At 40.3% G+C, this 22,111-nt stretch overlaps 1 protein-coding gene across 2 annotated transcripts in view; it reads right to left on the bottom strand.

Annotated features, from left to right (window-relative positions):
- slc7a3a (solute carrier family 7 member 3a) overlaps window positions 1-19,784 on the bottom strand; it is a 45,513-nt gene extending 25,729 nt beyond the window's left edge. The window contains exons 1-3 of one of the 2 annotated variants that reach the window (XM_062048800.1): window positions 19,638-19,784; window positions 9,346-9,906; window positions 9,102-9,263 (exon numbers count right to left, since the gene is read on the bottom strand). In XM_062048800.1, coding sequence (XP_061904784.1) covers window positions 9,102-9,263; window positions 9,346-9,712 — 529 coding nt within the window. In that variant the 5' untranslated portion in view covers window positions 9,713-9,906; window positions 19,638-19,784. Of the gene's footprint in view, window positions 1-9,101; window positions 9,264-9,345; window positions 9,907-18,726; window positions 18,879-19,637 lie in introns of those variants that run through there. The other variant, XM_062048801.1, reaches the window with a different exon arrangement.
- Window positions 19,785-22,111: the final 2,327 nt, after the last annotated feature.

The following is a 22,111-nucleotide window of genomic DNA, read 5'->3' as shown; positions in this document are numbered from 1 at the left end:
TGACTTGGATAGCAGACGCGCTATCCGACGCTAGCCGCCGACCGCACGGATGATCGGGTGAAGTCCTTCGTCGCTCCGTCGATCGCTGGAACGCAGGTGACCACGAGTGTTGATGAGCAGATGAGGGCTGGCTGGCGTAGGTGGATAGCTAATGTTTTTAGCATAGCTCTGTGAGGTCCCGTTGCTAAGTTAGCTTCAATGGCGTCGTTAGCAACAGCATTGTTAAGCTTCGCCAGGCTGGAAAGCATTAACCGTGTATTTACAGGTCCATGGTTTAATAGTATTGTTGATTTTCTGTCTATCCTTCCAGTCAGGGGTTTATTTCTTTTGTTTCTATCTGCAGTTAAGCCCGATGCTATCACGTTAGCTCCGTAGCTAAAGTGCTTCGCCGATGTATTGTCGCGGGGATAAAAGTCACTGTGAATGTCCATTTCGCGTTCTCGACTCATTTTCAAGAGGATATAGTATCCGAGGTGGTTTAAAATACAAATCCGTGATCCACAATAGAAAAAGGAGAGAGTGTGGAATCCAATGAGCCAGCTTGTACCTAAGTTACGGTCAGAGCGAAAAATGATGCGTCCTGCACTGCACTCTAGTCCTTCACTCTCACCTTCCTCATCCACAAATCTTTCATCCCAGCTCAAATTAATGGGGTAATTGTCGCTTTTTCGGTCCGAATCGCTCTCTCTGCTGGTGTAAACCAGTGTTTTTCAACCTTTTCTGAGCCGAGGCACATTTTTTCCCATTGAAAAAATTCTGAGGCACGCCACCAGCAGATAACATTAAAACATTAAACTCAGCAGCCGATATTGACAATAAAAAGTCGTTCTCGCAATTGTTTGATATGAATTCAAACCATAACCAAGCATGCATCACTATAGCGTTAAACCCAGATTCCGAACTAGCAAAGGTCTTAACTCATTCTCTTTCTATGCCACATCAATGTGGAATGCGCTCCCAACAGGTATAAAAGAAAGGGCATCTCTATCCCCATTCAAAACCGCAATAATAGTACACCTCCAGGCAACTACAACCCTAAACTAACACCCTCCCCGGATTGTTAATAATCAAATGTAAACAATCAAATGCAGATACTTTTTCTTATGCCTTCTGATCTCTCTCTCTCTCTCTCTCTCTCTATGTCCACTACTTGCTGTACATATCCTACCAAGTCAGACCTACACTGTTCCAATATCCATTTCTCTGTTCTCAATTGTTGATGACTGATGATAACAACCAAACCTAACCCCCCCACACCCCGGATTGTAAATAATGTAAATAATTCAATGTGATTATCTTGTGTGATGACTGTATTATGATGATAGTACATATCTGTATCATGAATCAATTTAAGTGGACCCCGACTTAAACAAGTTGAAAAACGTATTCAGGTGTTACCATTTAGTGGTCAATTGTACGGAATATGTACTTCACTGTGCAACCTACTAATAAAAGTCTCAATCAATCAATCTCAAACAAAAAGCTCTTGTCTCAAAGTAGGTGTACTGTCACGACCTGTCACATCGCGCCGTGACTTATTTGGAGTTTTTTGGTGTTTTCCTGTGTGTAGTGTTTGAGTTCTTGTCTTACGCTCCTATTTTGTTGTTGATTGTACTTTGTGTACGCCGTCTGCTCCACACGCTGTAAGTCTTTGCTGTCCTCCAGCATTCTGTTTTTGTTTACTTTCCAGCCAGTTCAGTTTTAGTTTTGCATAGCCTTCCCTAAGCTTCAATGCCTTTTCTTAGCGGCACTCGCCTTTAAGCATTAGACACCTTTTTACCTGCAAACCATTGTCGTCGTTCCCGACATCTACAAAGCAATTAGCTACTTGCTGCCTCCTACTAGTATGGAAGAGTATTACACGGTTACTCTGCCGAGCTCTAGACAGTACAGACACTCAACAACGGCACATTTACGGATTATAACTACTGGTTTGCAAAAAATATTTTTAACCCAATTAGGTGAAATTACAAAATCTCCTACGGCACACCAAACAACATCTCACGGCACACTATAGTGCCGCGGCACACTATAGTGCCGCGGCACAGTGGTTGAAAAACACTGGTGTAAACAATGGGGAAATGTGAGGAGCCTTTCAACCTGTGACGTCACGCTACTTCCGGTACAGGCAAGGCTTTTTATATCAGCGACCAAAAGTTGCGAACTTTATCGTCGATGTTCTCTACTAAATCCTTTTAGCAAAAATATGGCAATATCGCGAAATGATCAAGTATGACACATAGAATGGATCTGCTATCCCCGTTTAAATTAAAAAAATTCATTTCAGTAGGCCTCTAAAGTTGTTTTTTTAAAATTAACGCATTAATTACTTTCCCTAGTAATTACAATTATTAAAGAGTAATTCCGTTTGTATTTAAATGTATTTTTTGGTTACGTAACAAATTTTCAGGACACTGGTAGTTTACAGTAATGTGATGTTGACAATAATGTAAACACTTTGCATGTATTGTTTAAAATACCGTTAAATACCATTTATCGCCATTCGGCCTAAAAATCCTGGGATATCAGTTTTAGTTCATATCGCTCAGCTCTTGTTACGATAGAATAAAAGTTCAACGATAGCTAATGTTAGCTATTAATAGCTCACAACTAGGGGTGTAACGGTACACAAAAATTTGGGTTCGGTACGTACCTCGGTTTGGAGGTCACGGTTCGGTTCATTTTTGGTACAGTAAGAAAACAACAAAATATAAATTTTTGGGTTATTTATTTACCAAATTTGTAAACAATGGCTTTATCCTTTTAACATTGGGAACACTATAATAATTCTGCCCACGTTAATCAACATTAAACTGCCTCAAGTTGTTGCTCAGATTAAATAAAATGACAACTTTTCTTCTACATATAAAAAGTGCAACATTAAACAGTTACAAGTCAACTCATCACGCTTAATTTATTACAGCATTTGGGAAGCCTGTAGTTGATTCTTATTATGTAAATGTTATATTTTTATCAATATGTGATAGCAGGGACCCTGCCATTCAAAACTAGGCTGCTGCATTTCTAATGATTAATGTAACTATAGCTGAAAAAATGGTACAATAGCAATAGGAGAGACTATTCATCCCTGAAAACTATGGAGTTCATGTAGGCTTAATGATGCAGTTAAATTATTATATCAACTATCAGAGACAGAAACTCTTCATTTAACATAATGTCCTTTTTTGCTGCTTCAACACAGCTCAATCAACACAGAAAAAGGTAAAGTGAAATAACAGACAGACAGGGCTTTGCTGTCCGTAACACACACACGCACACACCGCAAAATGAGCTAACGTTACACTAAAAGCGAATTAGCCTTCACCTCAAGCCAGGACTGCGAGCGAGCAGAACTGCCTTTTATATTTCTAGAAGGTCAACGGGCTCATAGTGATGTTACTAGTTGTTGACTGGGAGGTGTTTATTGTAATTTGGGTAGAGTCCGCTGCCTGATGCTTACCTGCTAAATGCTAAGCACTGACTACATGCGCTCTGAATACGCACTGCTGATTGGCTGTTACCGCTCTGAATACGCACTGCTGATTGGCTGATACCGCTCTGTTTGTAACCAATCATATGGTTGTGTGGGTGGGACAATGCTTGGTGCTGTATAGAGGACTGACAGAGACAGAGGCAGAAGGAACAGAGGCGGCTACATAATATGTTTGTGTGGAAACTCGTTCGGTACACCTCCAAACCGAACCGAAACCCCCGTACCGAAACGGTTCAATACAAATACACGTACCGTTACACCCCTACTCACAACACAAAACTCTTAATGCGCATGCACCTCGTAGTGTACGTCATTACGTTTTAAAACCTGTACGTGGGTGGGATATTAAGCTTAAAACACTTTGGAAAGTTAGCGCACTTTAGGCATCTTTGTAAAGGTTGCAAATAGTCCCTTTCTATATAAATTGTATTAATTTTACAGAAAGGGACAAGCGGTCGAAAATGGATGGATGGATAGATAAGTTATCAGCTATTTGATTTGATTGAAGTTTATTTCAAACATGAATGCAGTTTCAACATGATAAATCAAACATTTTCCATGTCTCTTAACAACATGCTTGAAAAGGAGTAGGAAGAAGCAAAGCTTCTATTGAAATCTGTCTTGAGAAGCAAGAAGTTATCTGTATCGATGGGGCCTATTTGGCCTTAGATTCAATAGTCTATTTGCACAAGATCCCTTTTTATAACGTACTTGGGACTCTTGGCTGCAGGTGAAAAGTGAGATAATAGAACAATTCGTTCAGGTACTAGTGAGTAGAGACTCTTCATAGGCGACAGATTAAAAACATTTTGTACACCGTGGACAAGCGGTAGAAAATGGATGAATGGATGGGTGTTGTACTTTGTAGGTGTCTATATCCAGTCTGGAGCCACTCTATTAAGTTACATAATAATAACCTCCATTACTACCTCCATTACAGCAACAACATGACTGCCAATTGTTAGCTTCTGTATAACTGCTTTTATGTATGTACACGTGCTCCGGGCGCCTACCTGTGTATGCGCACGTGTGTACGCACACGTGTGTACGAGACAAATTCCTTGAACCGGCAACATTTTTTTATTCAAAATAATTAGTATTTGTGAAAGAATATCAACAAGAAAATGAAACCACTCATAGTTTTATAAAAGCTACTGAAATTAATTTTCTACCTAAAATAACATAACATCCATCCATCCATTTTCTACTGCTTGTCCCTTTTGGGATGCATTCGGGCAGAAGGCGGGGTACACCCTAGACAAGTCGCAGGACCCCCAGAAACAGACAAACATTCACCCACTAGGGCCAATTTTGTGTTGCCAGTCAACCTATCCCCAGGTGCATGTCTTTGGAGGAGAGAGGACCACGACCCCACTCCCAGTGGTCACCATGACGTAATAACATAATTTACAAAATTTGCTGTGATATGATTTTCTTTAAAAAGGCTACTAAATGTGCAAATTTTTTTTTTTTTTTTAAATGTTATTAATTAATATTAACATATTTTTGTATCATTTTGCCATATTTTCAATTGTTGCTGCTTATTGTACAATGTACTTTTAGAGACTTTTAATGACTTGTTTTATTAAAACGAACCTAGCATCTTTTTCTAGTGTTATTATAGAATGAACTCGTGTTTAGAAACTACTTCGGTCCCTCGCTCTCTGTGACGAAAAAGGGCAAGCTGGAGCAAACATGACATCACACTTGCTTCGCGCTGCTGCTTTAGTTGGGCTTTCTCTCCTTATAAGCCGCCACTGTCCTCTTACAATTTGCACATTTAGTAGATCGCTGCCCACGGGTATATCTGAGATATATCAAAGTTGCGTCCACATCGCAGACATGCTGACTACGCTCCAGACGGTTTTGGCAGCGCTATTAGTGTTGCCAATAAACCTATCCCCAGGGTGCATGTCTTTGGAGGTGGGAGGAAGCCGGAGTACCCAGAGGGAACCCACGCAGTCACGGGGAGAACATGCAAGCTCCACACAGAAAGACCGCGCACGCACGCACGCCCGCCCGCACCATTGAACATAAGTCGCTGATGTAAGCAATGTTGCCCCCATCAGCACACCGCTTGGACCGCTCATATTGACGCCCAACACCAGTTCTGGAAGTAAGAGGAAGAGTGTGGTATAAAAGAAGTAAGAGTGTGGTCAAAAGGAAGTAAGAGTGCGGTCAAAAGGAAGTAAGTGCGGTCAAAAGGAAGTGGGAGTACGGTCAAAAGGAAGTAAGAGTGCAGTCAAAAGGAAGTAAGAATGTGGTCAAAAGAATTTGATAGTGTGGTCAAAAGGAAGTAAGGATGTGGTCAAAAGGAAGAGTGCGGTCAAAAGGGAGTAAGAGTGCGGTCAAAAAGGAGTAAGAGTGCGGTCAAAAGGGAGTAGTGTGGTCAAAAGGAAGTAAGGATGTGGTCAAAAGGAAGAGTGCGGTCAAAAGGGAGTAAGAGTGCGGTCAAAAGGGAGTAAGAGTGCGGTCAAAAGGGAGTAAGAGTGCGGTCGAAAGGGAGTAAGAGTGCGGTCGAAAGGGAGTAAGAGTGCGGTCGAAAGGGAGTAAGAGTGCGGTCAAAAGGAAGTAAGAGTGCAGTCAAAAGGAAGTAAGAATGTGGTCAAAAGAATTTGATGGTGTGGTCAAAAGGAAGTAAGGATGTGGTCAAAAGGAAGAGTGCGGTCAAAAGGGAGTAAGAGTGCGGTCGAAAGGGAGTAAGAGTGCGGTCAAAAGGGAGTAAGAGTGCGGTCAAAAGGGAGTAAGAGTGCGGTCGAAAGGAGGTAAGAGTGCGATCGAAAGGAGGTAAGAGTGCGGTCGAAAGGAGGTAAGAGTGCGGTCGAAGGGAGGTAAGAGTGCGGTCGAAAGGAGGGAAGAGTACGGTCGAAAGGAGGTAAGAGTGCGGTCAAAAGGGAGTAAGAGTGCAGACAAAAAGGGAGTAAGAGTGCGGTCACAAGTTATACACAACTTTACTAAATTTACTACAAGTTAGACTATCATATAGTGTATGACCTATTTCAATTTATTGACATTTGATTATTTGTATATCATATACTTGTGTGTGTGTATATATATTGGAGCCCCTGCCTCAAAAGAAAATGTTTTCCTTGGTGCCCTTCCCACTTGCATTGGTGCCCTAAAATATGAGCCCTCTTTTAAGGCAACACTTGCCTTGACCTTAAAAAAAAGAAATTTGAGGCCTGTATATATGTATACATCATTTGTTTCTGGTGGTTTTGTAAAATGTAGTCGTGTTTAGAGACTCTTAACTTCTGACCCTCTGTGTCCCTGACAAAGAGGCGAGCTATAGCAAGCATGACAACATACTTGCTTCGCGCTGCTTCAGTTGAACTTTCTCGTCTTAAAGCCGCCACTGCCCTCTTAAAGGCCTACTGAAATGAAATGTTTTTATTTAAACGGGAATAGCAGATCCATTCCATGTGTCATACTTGATCATTTCGCGATATTGCCATATTTTTGCTGAAAGGATTTAGTATAGAACAACGACGATAAAGTTCGCAACCTTGCCTATACCGGAAGTAGCGTGACGTCACAGGAGGAAGGATTCCTCACAATTCCCCGTTGTTTACAATGGAGCGAGAGAGATTCGGACAGAGAAAGCGACGATTACCCCATTAATTTGAGCGAGGATGAAAGATTCGTGGATGAGGAACGTTAGAGTGAAGGACTAGAGTGTAGTGCAGGGTGTATCTTTTTTCACTCTGACCGTAACTTAGGTACAAGGGTTCATTGGATTCCACACTTTCTCCTTTTTCTATTGTGGATCACAGATTTGTATTTTAAACCACCTCGGATACTATATCCTCTTGAAAATGAGAGTCGAGAACGCGAAATGGACATTCACAGTGACTTTTATCTCCACGACAATACATCGGTGAAGCTCTTTAGCTACAGAGCTAATGTGATAGCATCAGGCTCAAATGCAGATAGAAACAAAATTTAAAAAAACCCTGACTGGAAGGATAGACAGAAGATCAACAATACTATTAAACCATGAACATGTAAATACACGGTTAATAATTTCCAGCTTGGCGAAGCTTAACAATTGAAGCTAACTTGGCTACGGAGCTAACGTGATAGCATCAGGCTCAAATGCAGATAGAAACAACATTTTAAAAAACCCTGACTGGAAGGATAGACAGAAGATCAACAATACTATTAAACCATGAACATGTAAATACACAATTAATAATTTCCAGCTTGGCGAAGCTTAACAATTGAAGCTAACTACGGAGCGGCGGCGGACGTTGTAGCTTTCGACGACACCCCGGCCGCCATCAGAGTCGGCAAGAAACATATATTTCCCCAAAGTTACGTACGTGACATGCACATAGCGACACGCACGTACGGGCAAGCGATCAAATGTTTGGAAGCCAAAGCTGTACTCACGGTAGTGCGTCTTCTATCCAACTCAAACACAACACAACCTCCTGATTGTGTTGCTGTAGTCTGCCGCTAATACACCGATCGCACCTACAACTTTCTTATTTGCAGTCTCCATTGTCCATTAAACAAATTGCAAAAGATTCACCAACACAGATGTCCAGAATACTGTGGAATTGTTCGATGAAAACAGAGCAGTTTGTATGGTGACACATTGGGTACGAATACTTCCGTTGCCGTCGTGACGTCACGCGCATACGTCGTCATACATAGACGTTTCCAACCGAAAGTTTAGCGGGAAATTTAAAATTGCACTTTATAAGTTAACCCGGCCGTATTGGCATGTGTTGCAATGTTAAGATTTCATCATTGATATATAAACTATCAGACTGTGTGGTCGGTAGTAGTGGGTTTCAGTAGGCCTTTAATATTTGCACATTTTGTAGATCGCTGTCCAAGGGTATATCCGGTTACGTCAACATCGCAGACATTCTGACAACGCTCCAGCCAATGGCATGCGTCCGGATTTGGCAGAACTTTTTTGGTAATCAGTCTTTTTTCGGTGGTTGAGTTTTTGGTACATCACTTGTCAAGAGTGTGTTAATAATAGGCTATATATTTTATATATCCATTCAAACTGTAACAACCTGCTGGTGGTAATGTTTAATGTTTGTGTGGTTTGGATTTAATGTCAGTTTTCCCGTGTTTGCAAACACACCGTACGTGCCTGAAAGGTGGTTGGCGGAGTATGAGGAAGTATTGTGTGTCCGACAAGGAAACGCAGACTCATGGAGACGAAAGTGAGTACACGGGAGGTAAAACCTCTTGTTATCATAAGATTGGCAATAAAAGTTAAATACAGTGTCAGACTTTTGACTTCTTCTGGGGGTACAAATACATTATATTACTTTAATTTGTTTTTAACGTAAAAAAAACACCTTATTTTCAAGGTGTGGCGACTATGAAATCATTGTGGTGGTGCGCAACCTTCAGTTACATTAAGAGGAAATCCTGAATATAATACATATTAATATCCATATTGATTATGTTTTTGAATAGCCCAGCACCACACAATTAAATTTAACTAATTTCTCAATCAGCCCTTTTATCCTGATCCCATTTACTATTTAATGTACTCTTTTTTTTAGTCAAAACCTGTAGTTTTTGCCCAATACGCCACATCACCTTTGTAAAACAAGAACCTCAAACGATGTGGACTTACCAGTAAGCAGCAGCACCAGTATGAGGGCAAACAGGTCGGGGTACTCCGCCAATACTTTTCCAGGCACCTTCATGGTCATGGAGGCTTTAAAGAAGACAGAGATCTTCTGCTCTACGAGATTGTCAAAGGTAGAACTCCACGCACGGGCCACACTCGCAGTACCTGCAGGGAGGCCAAGAAGGTAGTGTAGGTAGAAAGGAGAGTGGACCTTCATAGTTGTTAAGAGTGAAGAATCAAAGTTTACCTATCACATAGGAGAGTATGAGGTTCCACCCAGTGATGAAGGCCCAGACTTCTCCGACCGTCACGTAGCTGTAGAGGTATGCTGAGCCCGTCTTGGGGACACGAGCTCCAAATTCTGCATAGCATAGGCCGGCCAACATGGAGGAGAGCGCGGCGATGAGGAAGCAGAGCACAATGGCGGGCCCGGCTTTCTCTCGGGCCACCTCGCCGGCAAGCACGTAGACACCGGCGCCCAGTGTGGAGCCCACCCCCAAGGCGATGAGGTCTAGGGTGGACAGGCATCGAGCGAAGCGGGTCTCTTCGCTGGAAAAGTCTAAAGTGCGGCGGCGCAAGAGAATTTTTCCAAAGCGGGAGAGCATGCTGGCCATACTTGCTGCAAACGTGTGTTGTGTTTTTACTCTTCTTGAGTGTGTGTGTGATTGACACAAGGTGTGGACAAAATTTTAAACAAATGGCGAAGGTGAAGCGGTTTGATGATTGGTCTGTCAGCGGAGGTGTGTTTCAGGGCAGGACGAGGCCGGCAGACCTGTGGTCACTGTATTGTGCAGTGATGGCTTAATAGCTGTGAAGGAAGCAAAGAGAAAACAAGAGTTCACTATTCAACAAATGCTGGTTTCTCAGTGCTTGGCAGCGTGCAGCAGAGATTATTGCATCCTTGCTCTCTAGTTGGAAATATTTTTTCCAGGAGAAGCTGTTGCCGCGGCTACTTGCATGAGGCTTCTGGCCGTGAAATAATACCCACACACAGCAACCTAACTAAATGCTCCCAGCTTCACGACTACTTGCCTAGTTACACATAATGTCTCCAAGGAGGAGGATTCCAAAGCATCACCCACCAGGGAAACATTCTCTTCGGTTTTGGCAACTACGAACAAGCAGATTATAAGGTTTGGAAATGCAGGCTGCAGTTACGCAACTTCCAGGTATTCATACCTCCACCTCTTTGTGGACATGACACAGCACAGCCTTTTAAGTTAGGTTTGGCCTCGACAAAATAAACCTGGCATAGTTCAATGAAACAAGACCAAAAGAGTTCCGCCTCCACGGGGAGAAAGGGTCCCCTCTACTACTAGAGTTGTGTTTACTCAGTAGCTAGAGATGCGCAGGAGAGGCCTGGGAACGCCACAGGCAGTGCAGGGAACACATGGTTTAATATCTGCAAGCTAATATCAACAGAAGAGAGAAACACAGCAGCTTGATAAGACAAAGCAGTCACCTGAGGAGAAGCGGGATGAATACAAAAATAAATCTGTAATAAAAAGATGCTTTACTGGATGTAAACTCTCTGTGTAACCCAAGAGCAGGTGGTTGCTGACTATTTGGAAAATTAGGTCCACTTTTACTCTCTCTGCCCTTGGAGGGTGTTTAGCAATCAAGTATCTCGAGGGTAAAATGCGAAGGACAACAGAGGACGAAAAACATGTGCCAAATAAGGCAGCTCACAACACAATACATGTGACCGTGTACATTGCAGCGTTCTGTTGTTTGTATTTAGGGACACACGGATCACTTGATGTGGTCAACATAACCTTTGACGTCGACTGACGTGAGTGCCCATCCCACAACGCGTGCTGTGAGCTATGTACCAACTGCAGGTTAATGACCCCAGTGGTACATTCCAGCTAGCAACATCACTGTAATGTCGTGCTGTGGCAATTATGGACTGAGATTAACATAGTTAAGTGTACAAAAAATAGCCGAAATAATATGGAGTGATTGTTTTGCGGACTTTTATAATAATTACCAGCATACAGTCCATGGGGCCTATTTGGCCTTAGATCCAATAGTATATTTGCACAAGATTCCTTTTTAAAACATACAACTCTTGACTGCAGGTGAAAAGTGTGATGCTAAAACAGGACGTTCAGGTACTAAAGAGTAGACTCTCCATAGGCGAGAGATCTTTATTTTTTAGTACACCGTGTTGTACCGTGTATGCGTTTACATACAGCATTGAGCCACTCCACTAAGTTACACAATAATTAACTCCATTACAACAAACAACATCCCTGACAATTGTTAGCTTCTCTGGGACTGCTTTTAGGTATCTTTTAAAATAGATGCAGCACAAAGTACTTTTATCTGCAAAATACTATACAACTGCTCCAACTGTTTTGACTACCGATTAACATTTGGTCCAAATGATCCTTGTGATGCCATTTGTCAATGAAATCGCCAAAAATTTCAGTAAAACATTCTGGGCGGTATACAGAATTTGTAAGATATAGCGATATATTTTTAAACAAGATATGAATTAAGAAAATATCATAAAATTGATATAATTTATTTCACGTTAAAATGACCAAACACCGCTTATTTGTTGTATTCCTTGATTCTCCCCCACTTCCCACTCCCTCTCAACACTCCATGGGCTATTTAAACCCCTTCTCTTCCTCCTTCCAAGACGGGCTTGCCCTCTCCCACCCACTGCACTGACCACAACAACACACGAGTAAATATTTTGATTCCTTCCATTTTGACAGAAAAAACATACTGCTTGAAATTGCATGCCTTTTAAACTTTAATAGTATCCATTATTGCAATAAATATTACAGTATATTATACTTTCCAAACATTTTTGTCTAAATAAAAATAAATACTTCAATATCAATCAATCAATCAATGTTTATTTATATAGCCCTAAATCACAAGTGTCTCAAAGGGCTGTACAAGCCACAACGACATCCTCGGTACAGAGCCCACATACGGGCAAGGAAAACACCCCAGTGGGACGTCAATGTGAATGACTATGAGAAACCTTGGAGAGGACCGCATATGTGGGTAACCCCAACCCCCTCATCTGCTTGACTTATGATTTTACAGCACACTACCCATCAAATTAATAAAAATGACAATACATTTTGCCGTATTACTGTAAATTGAAAAAAACTACAATTTTTTTGCATTAAAATCCGCATGGTCAGGATTGTACCACTTCTGCCTCAATTTGAGCCAGGAAAAACCCTGTTTATATGTATATTTTCACCAGAAAATATATCGAGATATATATCAAATTTCGAGTTTAAGTAAAAATATATCGATATATACTTTTTCGTCCATATTGCCCAGCCCTAAAACATTCCCTAGTCCAGTCAAGTCAATCAGTTCAATGTTATTATTTCCATGAAACAGTGTGCCAACATTCTTGAGAAACGACAGTTAGGTGTTGAGTAAAAAACATGACTTTGAAAATGAAAAGTACTATCGTCTTGTGCCCTTTTAAATCGAAAAGTCTGTGTTAATCGACGGCGTGGCGAAGTTGGTAGAGTGGCCGTACCAGCAATCGGAGGGTTGCTGGTTACTGGGGTTCAATCCCCATCTTCTACCATCCTAGTCACGTCCGTTGTTTCCTTGGGCAAGACACTTCACCCTTGCTCCTGATGGGTGCTGGTTGGCGCCTTGCATGGCAGCTCCCGCCATCAGTGTGTGAATGTGTGTGTGAATGGATGAATGTGGAAATACTGTCAAAGCGCTTTGAGTACCTTGAAGGTAGAAAGGCGCTATACAAGTATAACCCATTTATCATTATCATTTATCATAATCTTGAAGCAAAGTAGACTGCAGTACTTGGCTGCAACCAGCAGAGGCACTGTTAATATAGCGTCCAGGGGGCTAAAATGTTCATACAATCGACAATACAATAATTAAAAATGTGAAAATAAATCGACTTATAATTTAATCAACATGACTATGTGAGGTTGAGCAGAAGTGAAGTGTTATCAAATACCCAGTCCTTGATCTAAAATAATCATTTTCCAAATATTTATTTTGAATTAATTTGGAATCTTTAATATAGTCTAATCAGTCAATAGAATAATCAAACTAGTGAGGTGCAGTGTTACCAAAAATCCTGTTCTAGACAGAACAATCAGAATTTTCCAAATACTGTAGATATTTTGTGAACACTTTTTAGTCGTCCTTTTAATGCTAAATTGAAACATTTCCTGGTTGCTGGTTATACTAATGTACTGTATTTGCCACAAAGATTCAAAGCCTCAAAGAGCTCTGAAATGTGTGTGAATAGCGTTAGGAAGTTCAGGTCACAGACAAAGAGGATAAAACAATATTTCCACTTCAAATAATGTGTAATTTTGGTACACTCCTTTTCTGGAGCATTCCAGACAAAAAGTTGTCGCAGCTATTTTAAACATTTAAACAATATACCCAACAAATCAAAGTGTGGCCAGACTGTTAGGGGTATCAAAGCTGTTATCCTGTCTAGTACAGTTACTGTCAAACAATGAAAAGCTCAACAGAGAGCTATAAGATAATAAACATTGGATAGGAAATCGGTACATGTTCCCACACTGTAGAAAACCTGACTTAATAGACTTGTAGTTCTATATGATGTCTACTGTATGAGCCCACTTGGTCACAGCCAAGTCCCACCTTGAGCCTCTTCCGTCATGTGGGCGAGTAGCTAATCTTTTTCTTGTGCTTTTCACATGGGCTCTACCGCCTTATGCAAGTAGGGCAGGTTGTGGGGGTGTGGCTTTAGGAACTTAGCTTTGAAAAACCTGTACACCTGGAACTAAATGCAATGTATGACACTACACGATTACGACAATTTCCTCATTTTGATATCAAAACAGTCACAAACTTTCTTGCACTTCCCGCTTTTCACAGGGCCGTAACAGCTGCCGCAGACTGTAATGAGGATTAAAGGCCTACTGAAACCCACTACTACCGACCACGCAGTCTGATAGTTTATATATCAATGATGAAATCTTAACATTGCAACAAATGCCAATACGGCCGGGTTAGATTAGTAAAGTGCAATTTTAAATTTCCCGCAAAATATTCTGCTGAAAACATCTCGGTATGATGACGTTTGCGTGTGACGTCACGGATTGTAGCGGACATATTGGGACACCATTGTGGCCAGCTATTAAGTCGTCTGTTTTCATCGCAAAATTCCACAGTATTCTGGACATCTGTGTTGGTGAATCTTTTGCAATTTGTTTAATGAACAATGAAGACAGCAAAGAAGAAAGCTTTGGATGGGAAGCGGTGTATTAGTGGCCTGCTGCAGCAACACAACCAGGAGGACTTTGAGTTGGATAGCAGACGCGCTATCGTGAGTACGCAGCTTTGGCTTCCAAACATTTGATCGCTTGCCGCTATGTGCATGTCACGTACGTAACTTTGGGGAAATATATGTGCTGTATGAACTTTACGGGGGTGAACGGTAATTTGGGCTGTGGGATTGAGTGTGTTGTGCGGGTGTTTGAGTTGTATTGGTGGGTTATATGGACGGGAGGGGGGAGGTGTTTGTTATGTGCATTAATTTGTGGCATATTAAATATAAGCCTGGTTGTGTTGTGGCTAATAAGAGTATATGTATGTATGTATGTTTGTGTTTATTTACTGTTTTAGTCATTCCCAGCTGAATATCAGGTCCCAACTGCCTCTCACAGCATCTTCCCTATCTGAATCGATTCCACCGCCCTCTAATCCTTCACTCTCACCTTCCTCATCCACAAATCTTTCATCCTCGCTCAAATTAATGGGGTAATCGTCTCTTTCTCGGTCCGAATCGCTCTCGCTGCTGGTGCTCCAGTCAACTAGCAGCGTAAACGGCGTGTATCAGTTATTAGGTGAAAGTAGCCTATCTGTGCTTTGTTGCTGTTATAAAATTATTAGGTGAAAGTAGCCTATCTGTGCTTTGTTGCTGTTATGAAAGTAAGAATACAATATGTAGTTGACATCCTGTCATGTAATGAAATCCACTCAATACATCTTACATGTACATGCAGTGACGCTTCTAGGTAAGCGTTACATTTTTCAAACGAGAAAATATAACAAGAACAGCACCAGGGGCTTATATTTTCGAAGTGTTTATATATTTCTCACAATTACAAATTATATTAAATAAAAAAATGCTCATTAGTCCAAGGAATCTGTTTGGCGTTCATGCTTGTTTCGTGCACATACACAAAAGCAGTTCAACTTAGCAACTAACAATTCGCAGCCATGTTGTGTTTCGATAGAATAGATTTGTTGATAGCTAACGTTAACTATCCAGATCGCTATCATTAGCCAAGAAGACACAAAGCTAATAAGCGTACACATGTTATGTACGGACATAGTTACGTCATTACGTGCTGAAAGCCACAAAAGGGTGGAATATATTCAAAACACATTGGAAAGTTAGTGCACTCTAGGATTTTGCGTAAAGGTTACAAACAGCAAGCACCTTTTAGTGGGGACCCACTAAATTTTCCAAGGGACCCACTCAAATTACTACCTGTGGGTCCCATGGACTCACTACAATGAAAACCTATCACAGTATGTACCTTAACCAAATATTACAAAAAACAATGGCAGCAAATATACTTACATGCAAATGCAATAAGTGTCAATTAAACTGTAACCCTAAATCAGCATGTGCAGATTAGCCATAATAGCTCATTAATTTAGCAGTCAGATGCCATTTGCTATGAGTGCTGAAAAAATAAAATCTGAATCAGGGTTCTAATTTATTCAGAGTCTGAATCGATTCACAATTTTCAGAAATCTACTGGATAAAATATTATTTTAGGCCATGATGAAGAAACGTTATGGCAAGCAGTATATATATATATATATATATATATATATATATATATATATATATATACATACATAGTTTATGTATATATATAAACTATTTACCTAAAATCGATACATTAATCGATTACTAAAATAATATATAAATAACTAGAGCCATACAACAAAACAAATTTGGCGCTCGTGCACAGCGTAGCAGTCATAAAAAGTACTACGTAGATCGCTCTTCTTGCCAGTTACATAACATTCACCTTCAAAAAAATTATTCAATAGAAAGACTTCAAAATAATCTGCTAAATAAAAACGATGTAAATATGATATATACAGTAAGGCCATCTCGTTTGTTTGATAAGAACACACATTATTTACCATGAGAACTGTATCTTCAAACAAATTTTGATGCTGACTTGAAAATACATTTAACTTGACTGCTTATTACAACGCCAAGGAAAACGGCTCTATGTTATGAGTTTGAGAGACCCTGGTCTAATCCAAACAGAAAGATTATCATGTTCAGGTGCCCAAAAGACTAAACATCTACTGCAAAGAGCTAATGTGACCTTGTGTAACCCATGTAGGTGGATCAGAACACGCCTGAGTGACCATCTCCAAAGCACACTTCATAGGTCCCGCCAAGATCATCCTTTGAACCACAACGTATGTTTGTATGTGTAAGATGCGCTATGGCTTATCATAAAGGCTCTGTGTGTTTGCGCAAGAACGTTTGAACTTGTGTACGTATGTCAGCCACCGATCCGCCTGAACCAAGCAACCCTTTCAGTCACTAGACTGGAGACAAGCAAAGCGGGCCCAAAAAAAGTGTGCTCAGCGGGAAATGGAATGCAACTACGCGAATAATCTGTTCACTCTCCCGTGAACGTCACTCGGTTGCTGACGCCCCAAGAGGAAATTATAATTAAACAAAACTATACAATAGAGAAAATTCAATTTCCTGTATCTTCACTTAAATGCCATTTTGGACTTTAACATGAGAGACTTGTCAAAGTAACAAACAAATATTAAAATAGTGAAATGAGTTTTTCCGGTCTTACTGGACACTAACATGAAAGCAGGTATTGCTCACTCCTTAACAATAGTTAATTAATTTGTATTTTTCAATATATCTGTTTTGCTGGTCAAGAATGCCCATTTTTTCTCTCTTACAGTGTTGATAAAAATCACATGGCAAATTATATGATGACTAGATACATTGCAGTACTGTGGGAAACAGTGAAGAGATCCTGAAAACAGACACATCAGAGGTGTATTCATACTAAAAACGCCAGATAACATTCCTTTGTAGTGTGTTTGTATTAATATTAAATATATGTTGCTATCAAGAGGACGACATGGGAGAAATCTGATTAGACGTTGAGTAAATGCTTTGAGGCAATGCATTTTCTTTGCCACATTGTTGCGCCTTCTGCATAACTGTACAATGCTTTCACACTTGGAGTGGAATCAATACCACCAAAAGTCAAGACATGCTCAGCCCTGAAAATATTTAGCTTTTTCAATCAGTCAAGCCTTGCTACTCCAATCTAGAATTTTATGACTGAAAGTCAAAGTAATGTTGTCTACAAAATACTACACCATTTTGTGACAACTACAACGACTCTCACTAACCATTAACTAAAACAGATCATTGTCACTGTGAGGCCAAAGAGCCAATGACATCTCTAATTTTAACATGTGACTGTCCTCTTTCGCTTTTATTTGTTCAAAGCCGAGAAGACATGCACCAAGCCTGACCGCTGAATCATGGATCAGGTGAATCCCAAATTAAAAAGACAAATTGCAGCTGGCAAAAATGTTACCAGTCACGGAAATTAAGGGTGGTGAGCACTTCTCTTACATAGTTTGTGTTCAACTTTGCCTTAAATCATTGTATAAGCGCACACTGTAATGCAGGTATAAAAATGTATCATTGTCACTACAAATGAACTCACTAAACTGAGTTATACATGCATTAAATCAACAAACTGCCCCTGCCATAAAACAAGCAATGATATTTGCTGTGTGCCAACAGTTGGCCAGAAATTGCAGAACCACAGCCCTTGTAATATAATGTGTACAAAACACATGTTGTACTAACCCTTTTCCATTGCAACACAATGATCAGTCATTCCTTAATTCAGTAACTGTACATTGTGACCAACAACTAATTAAAATATACATTTCCAAGCTCTGCAATAGTTAATCATTGTTTTTAACTGTTTCCTTAGGACTTAGTCTGACTATTATTTGACTATAACCTTGTGGTTAGAGTGTCTGCCCTGAGATCAGTAGGTCGTGAGTTCAAACCCCGGCCGAGTCATACCAAAAGACTATAAAAATGGGACCCATTGCCTCCCTGCTTGGCACTCAGCATCACGGGTTGGAATTGGGGGTTAAGTCACCAAAAGGATTACCGAGCGCGGCCACCGCTGCTGCTCACTGCTCCCCTCACAGGGGGTGAATAAGGGGATGGGTCAAATGCAAAAGTTAATTTCACCACACCTAGTGTCTGACAATCATTGGTACTTTATAACTTTTTTTTTAATACATGGCAAGATCACAACCTTCACTACACTAATACGTTTGAATGTTAAAGGAGTGTTAAAAACCATGAACAACTTTGACGATATTAACCCCACAAATCATATATTTTACGACATTTTACTTTTAACGTGTCTGAACACCGGCTGATGCAACACACACATGGCGGTAGCCCTGACAGTCTTGTAGGCGACATTAACCGGAAAGATGAATCACTTTAATGGCATGCATCTTGTCCAGAAAAGAAGGTTAATATAAATAAAATTGTTCCAACGTTTAAAATATGTTTACTTACGATATTTACCTATCCGTTAGGGCTGGTGAGGGGACTACGGACGACATAAATAGCAGCTAGCTACGTGGCTCAACGTGGTGCTAATGGTGCTTTCACTGTTAACCAAAGAAACGTAGGAGTTTTGAAATGTTGTTCGAGGAGTTACAACTAATATATAGGAAAATCACACATAATGCAGTGTATTTATTACTTAAAGGTTATGATAGGCATATGTTCATTGACCTGGAGTACCACTTTTGTTAACTGACAGTTACGATATTTACGTTATGGTTGACAGTCCAAAACATATCCTGGCATCAGATGACCCGTTGTCCGTCCTTACAGCGAATGATTCACTCTTTTTGTAGCACAGTGACGACAAACTGTGTAATAAACGAATAAGCACACACAAATAAAGCTGTTTTTCCATCAACACTGGTGTAGATTGTAGAAAATCCTACATTACGTGTAGTCTGTGAAAGTAGCATTACAATCGCCCCCACGCCTTGGCAACAACGCCTTACTATAACTAAGCCATATGTCGGCGTGTAGTACCAAAACAATGAATGAGAACGCAACATTAACTCGGCGGATAAGACCTAAGCCATTACCCGAAAAAGCTTAGGACACGTTCATCCTTAAGTTTTGTGTTTTTCTTACGTTTTTTCCCCAAACGGGCATGGACGCTATTACGTCAGCTGATTGGCGCTCAAATTGTAAATAAAACTTCCGAGTAGTTGCGGTTACAAAAACGGGATGAAAAAGACAAAACACGACAATATTATTGTATTAAAACCACATTTTAGTCTCCCCCTTAATACAATCTGCCCATTCTTAAAAGGAGGAGCATCGCGTGAGTCAACCGCCAAAAGGGTTGTCGTCGCCATGTTTTTTTTACAGAGTAAATCACAGAAAAAAGCAATTGTTCTTACCTTTTAACGCATGTGGGCTTGAAAACGGAAGAAGCGAATATAAGGAAGATTAGTGAGCGTCGTTGTTGCTGATGAAATACTTCGAAGGGCGGAGAGAGTGCATGTGCTTTTGATCCGCTTCAGAGAGGGTGGGTGTGTGTATAAACAATGTGACGTCATAGGAGGCGGGGCTTTCCATTCATGGGTTACCTTTCATTATTTGTGGACGATAGTTGAACAATATGAAGTAACATACACTAATATGTAAACATATATAACAATGAGCAACGAGATCAACTGAATATGCCAGCGTTTTGACATAGACTCTCCTGAAGGAATCAATAAAGTACTATCTAGTAGCAATGTCCATATAAGGAAATGCGTGTCAGGCTCCTCCCCCTTCAAAGCTATCTTTGGTGGAGGCAAAGTTATTATATATTTTTTTTAGATCTATTGTTGCTTAGGATATGATTGATTTAGTAATTGATTGAAGGATTTAAGAAGTTTCTAAGGGAAAGGGTTTCATGACAGTACAGATTCACTGGTACAAGGTCAACTAAAAATAAATTATAATTGAAATCCTTTTTTAACTTATATAACACTGAAAAATATTCAGGTAGAACACAGTTCTATGTAGAAAGTAACACTTAAAAGATTAAAAATACTGCAAATAAATTTAAAAAAAAAAAAGAAAGTAAAATGATAGGATAGGAAAGATGTTTGATTTATATAGGCTAGTAAGGTAAAGTTTTGTACCACCTGACAAGTAGTTTATAAATACACATCAGTAGGTTAAAGTGCATGTTGAAAAAGACCACAAAAAAGTATGTAAAGGAAACGTTAAAAGAACGTAAAGAACATCAAAGACATTGAAAGAGCACAGAGCTGATGCAACCAGCTGCCACTACGACGGCGCTATTTCTACATACATCTACAAAAGTAGAACACAACGAAAAACTAAAAAAGATAGCATTAAACAATACATATTGCTCACATATGATTGCACCTACCAAAGACTATAAAAATGGGGCCCATTACCTCCCTGCTTGGCACTCAGCATCAAGGGTTGGAATTGGGGGTTAAATCACCAAAAAATAAAAAAAATTATTTATGTATTTATTTATTTATTTTTTGTCATAAAGAAATACAATCATGTGTGCTTACGGACTGTATCCCTGCAGACTGTATTGATCTATATTGATATATAATGTATATATTGTGTTTTGTATGTTGATTTAATTAAAACAAAAACAACAACAACAAAAAAAAAAACTATTTAAAAAAAAAAAAAAAATTAAATTTCTTGTGCGACCCGGTACCAATCGGTCCACGGACCGGTACCGGGTCGCGGCCCGGTGGTTGGGGACCACTGGCTTAAAGTACTTGACTCGTTCGGGAACGTCCCATCTCTACAATTAACGCTCCATATAATTAGAGCATCCATAGGTTAACTTGTAGTTATCCCACAATGGGGATCAATTAAAGATGACATTTAGCTTATGAATCAGAATCAGAATCAGAATCAGAATAGTTTTATTGCCATTGTTTGAGAACGGGTTCACAAACTAGGAAATTTTCTTGGTGCATGAGAAAGTGAACTCAAATGTATGATTATCAGCCATGGCACAATGAGTCAAGCGTACACACCCTGACTCAGGAATGTCGTTTTTCTTTTTCTTTAGTTTCCCAGCAACCTGATTGACTTGCAGGACTCTAACCGCGCTAACTCGACACCAAATTGGATTCCTAGATTTTTTTTTTAAACTATCTTTTTCGGCAGGCGGTTGTCTCCCCTTTTGTCCTTGCCTATGCAGCCTCGCTGCTCTTTCAATTTATTTCCACTTTATCAAGCTAACCCCCAATATGTGTCTCTACAAACACGGACGTCATTGCAGAGCCTGGGAGGGCCCCGGCGCTCCAACCGCTAACAAAACACAACTTAATCTTTGCCTTGGACCGCTATGCCCATCATGTTTGTCCACTTTCATTTCTCAGGACAAGGCCCCGGCACATCAAAGCTGCTTTGTTGGGTTTGCCACCCCCCTGATAGACCAGGAAGGTCGGCCCAGGTATAGCACTACTGAATTTAAAGATATAAGATGCTTTATTCATGCATTTTGGTTATTGGCAGGAAAATGGCATCATAGACAATGCAAAGTCTGCAGCACATCGGTTTTTCTGACCTTTTTGGATGGAAAACCACTACTGTATGAACAAGTATCCCTGACATATACGCAGATCCTTGAGACACTGACTCCAAACTACTTACAGTATATTCACGCCTGCTTTTGATCACCATCACAAGATCCCTGGTTGGTTAATCCACCTGGGCCCAGAATGGCCTTTTTTTCCCCTGCTTAATCCTGGAACGCAAGAGAGCAACAACAGGAAACGAGCTGTCGTGAAACAAAAAGGCCCACTGTTTCAAGTGAAGTAACACCAAGCTTATTATATAAACTGAGACTGATTCCCAAATTTAAAAAATGCAGACCCCC

Source organism: Entelurus aequoreus, linkage group LG05, assembly GCF_033978785.1.
Source record: "Entelurus aequoreus isolate RoL-2023_Sb linkage group LG05, RoL_Eaeq_v1.1, whole genome shotgun sequence".
Lineage (NCBI taxonomy): Eukaryota > Metazoa > Chordata > Actinopteri > Syngnathiformes > Syngnathidae > Entelurus > Entelurus aequoreus.
This window is presented reverse-complemented; position numbering and strand designations above follow the sequence as displayed.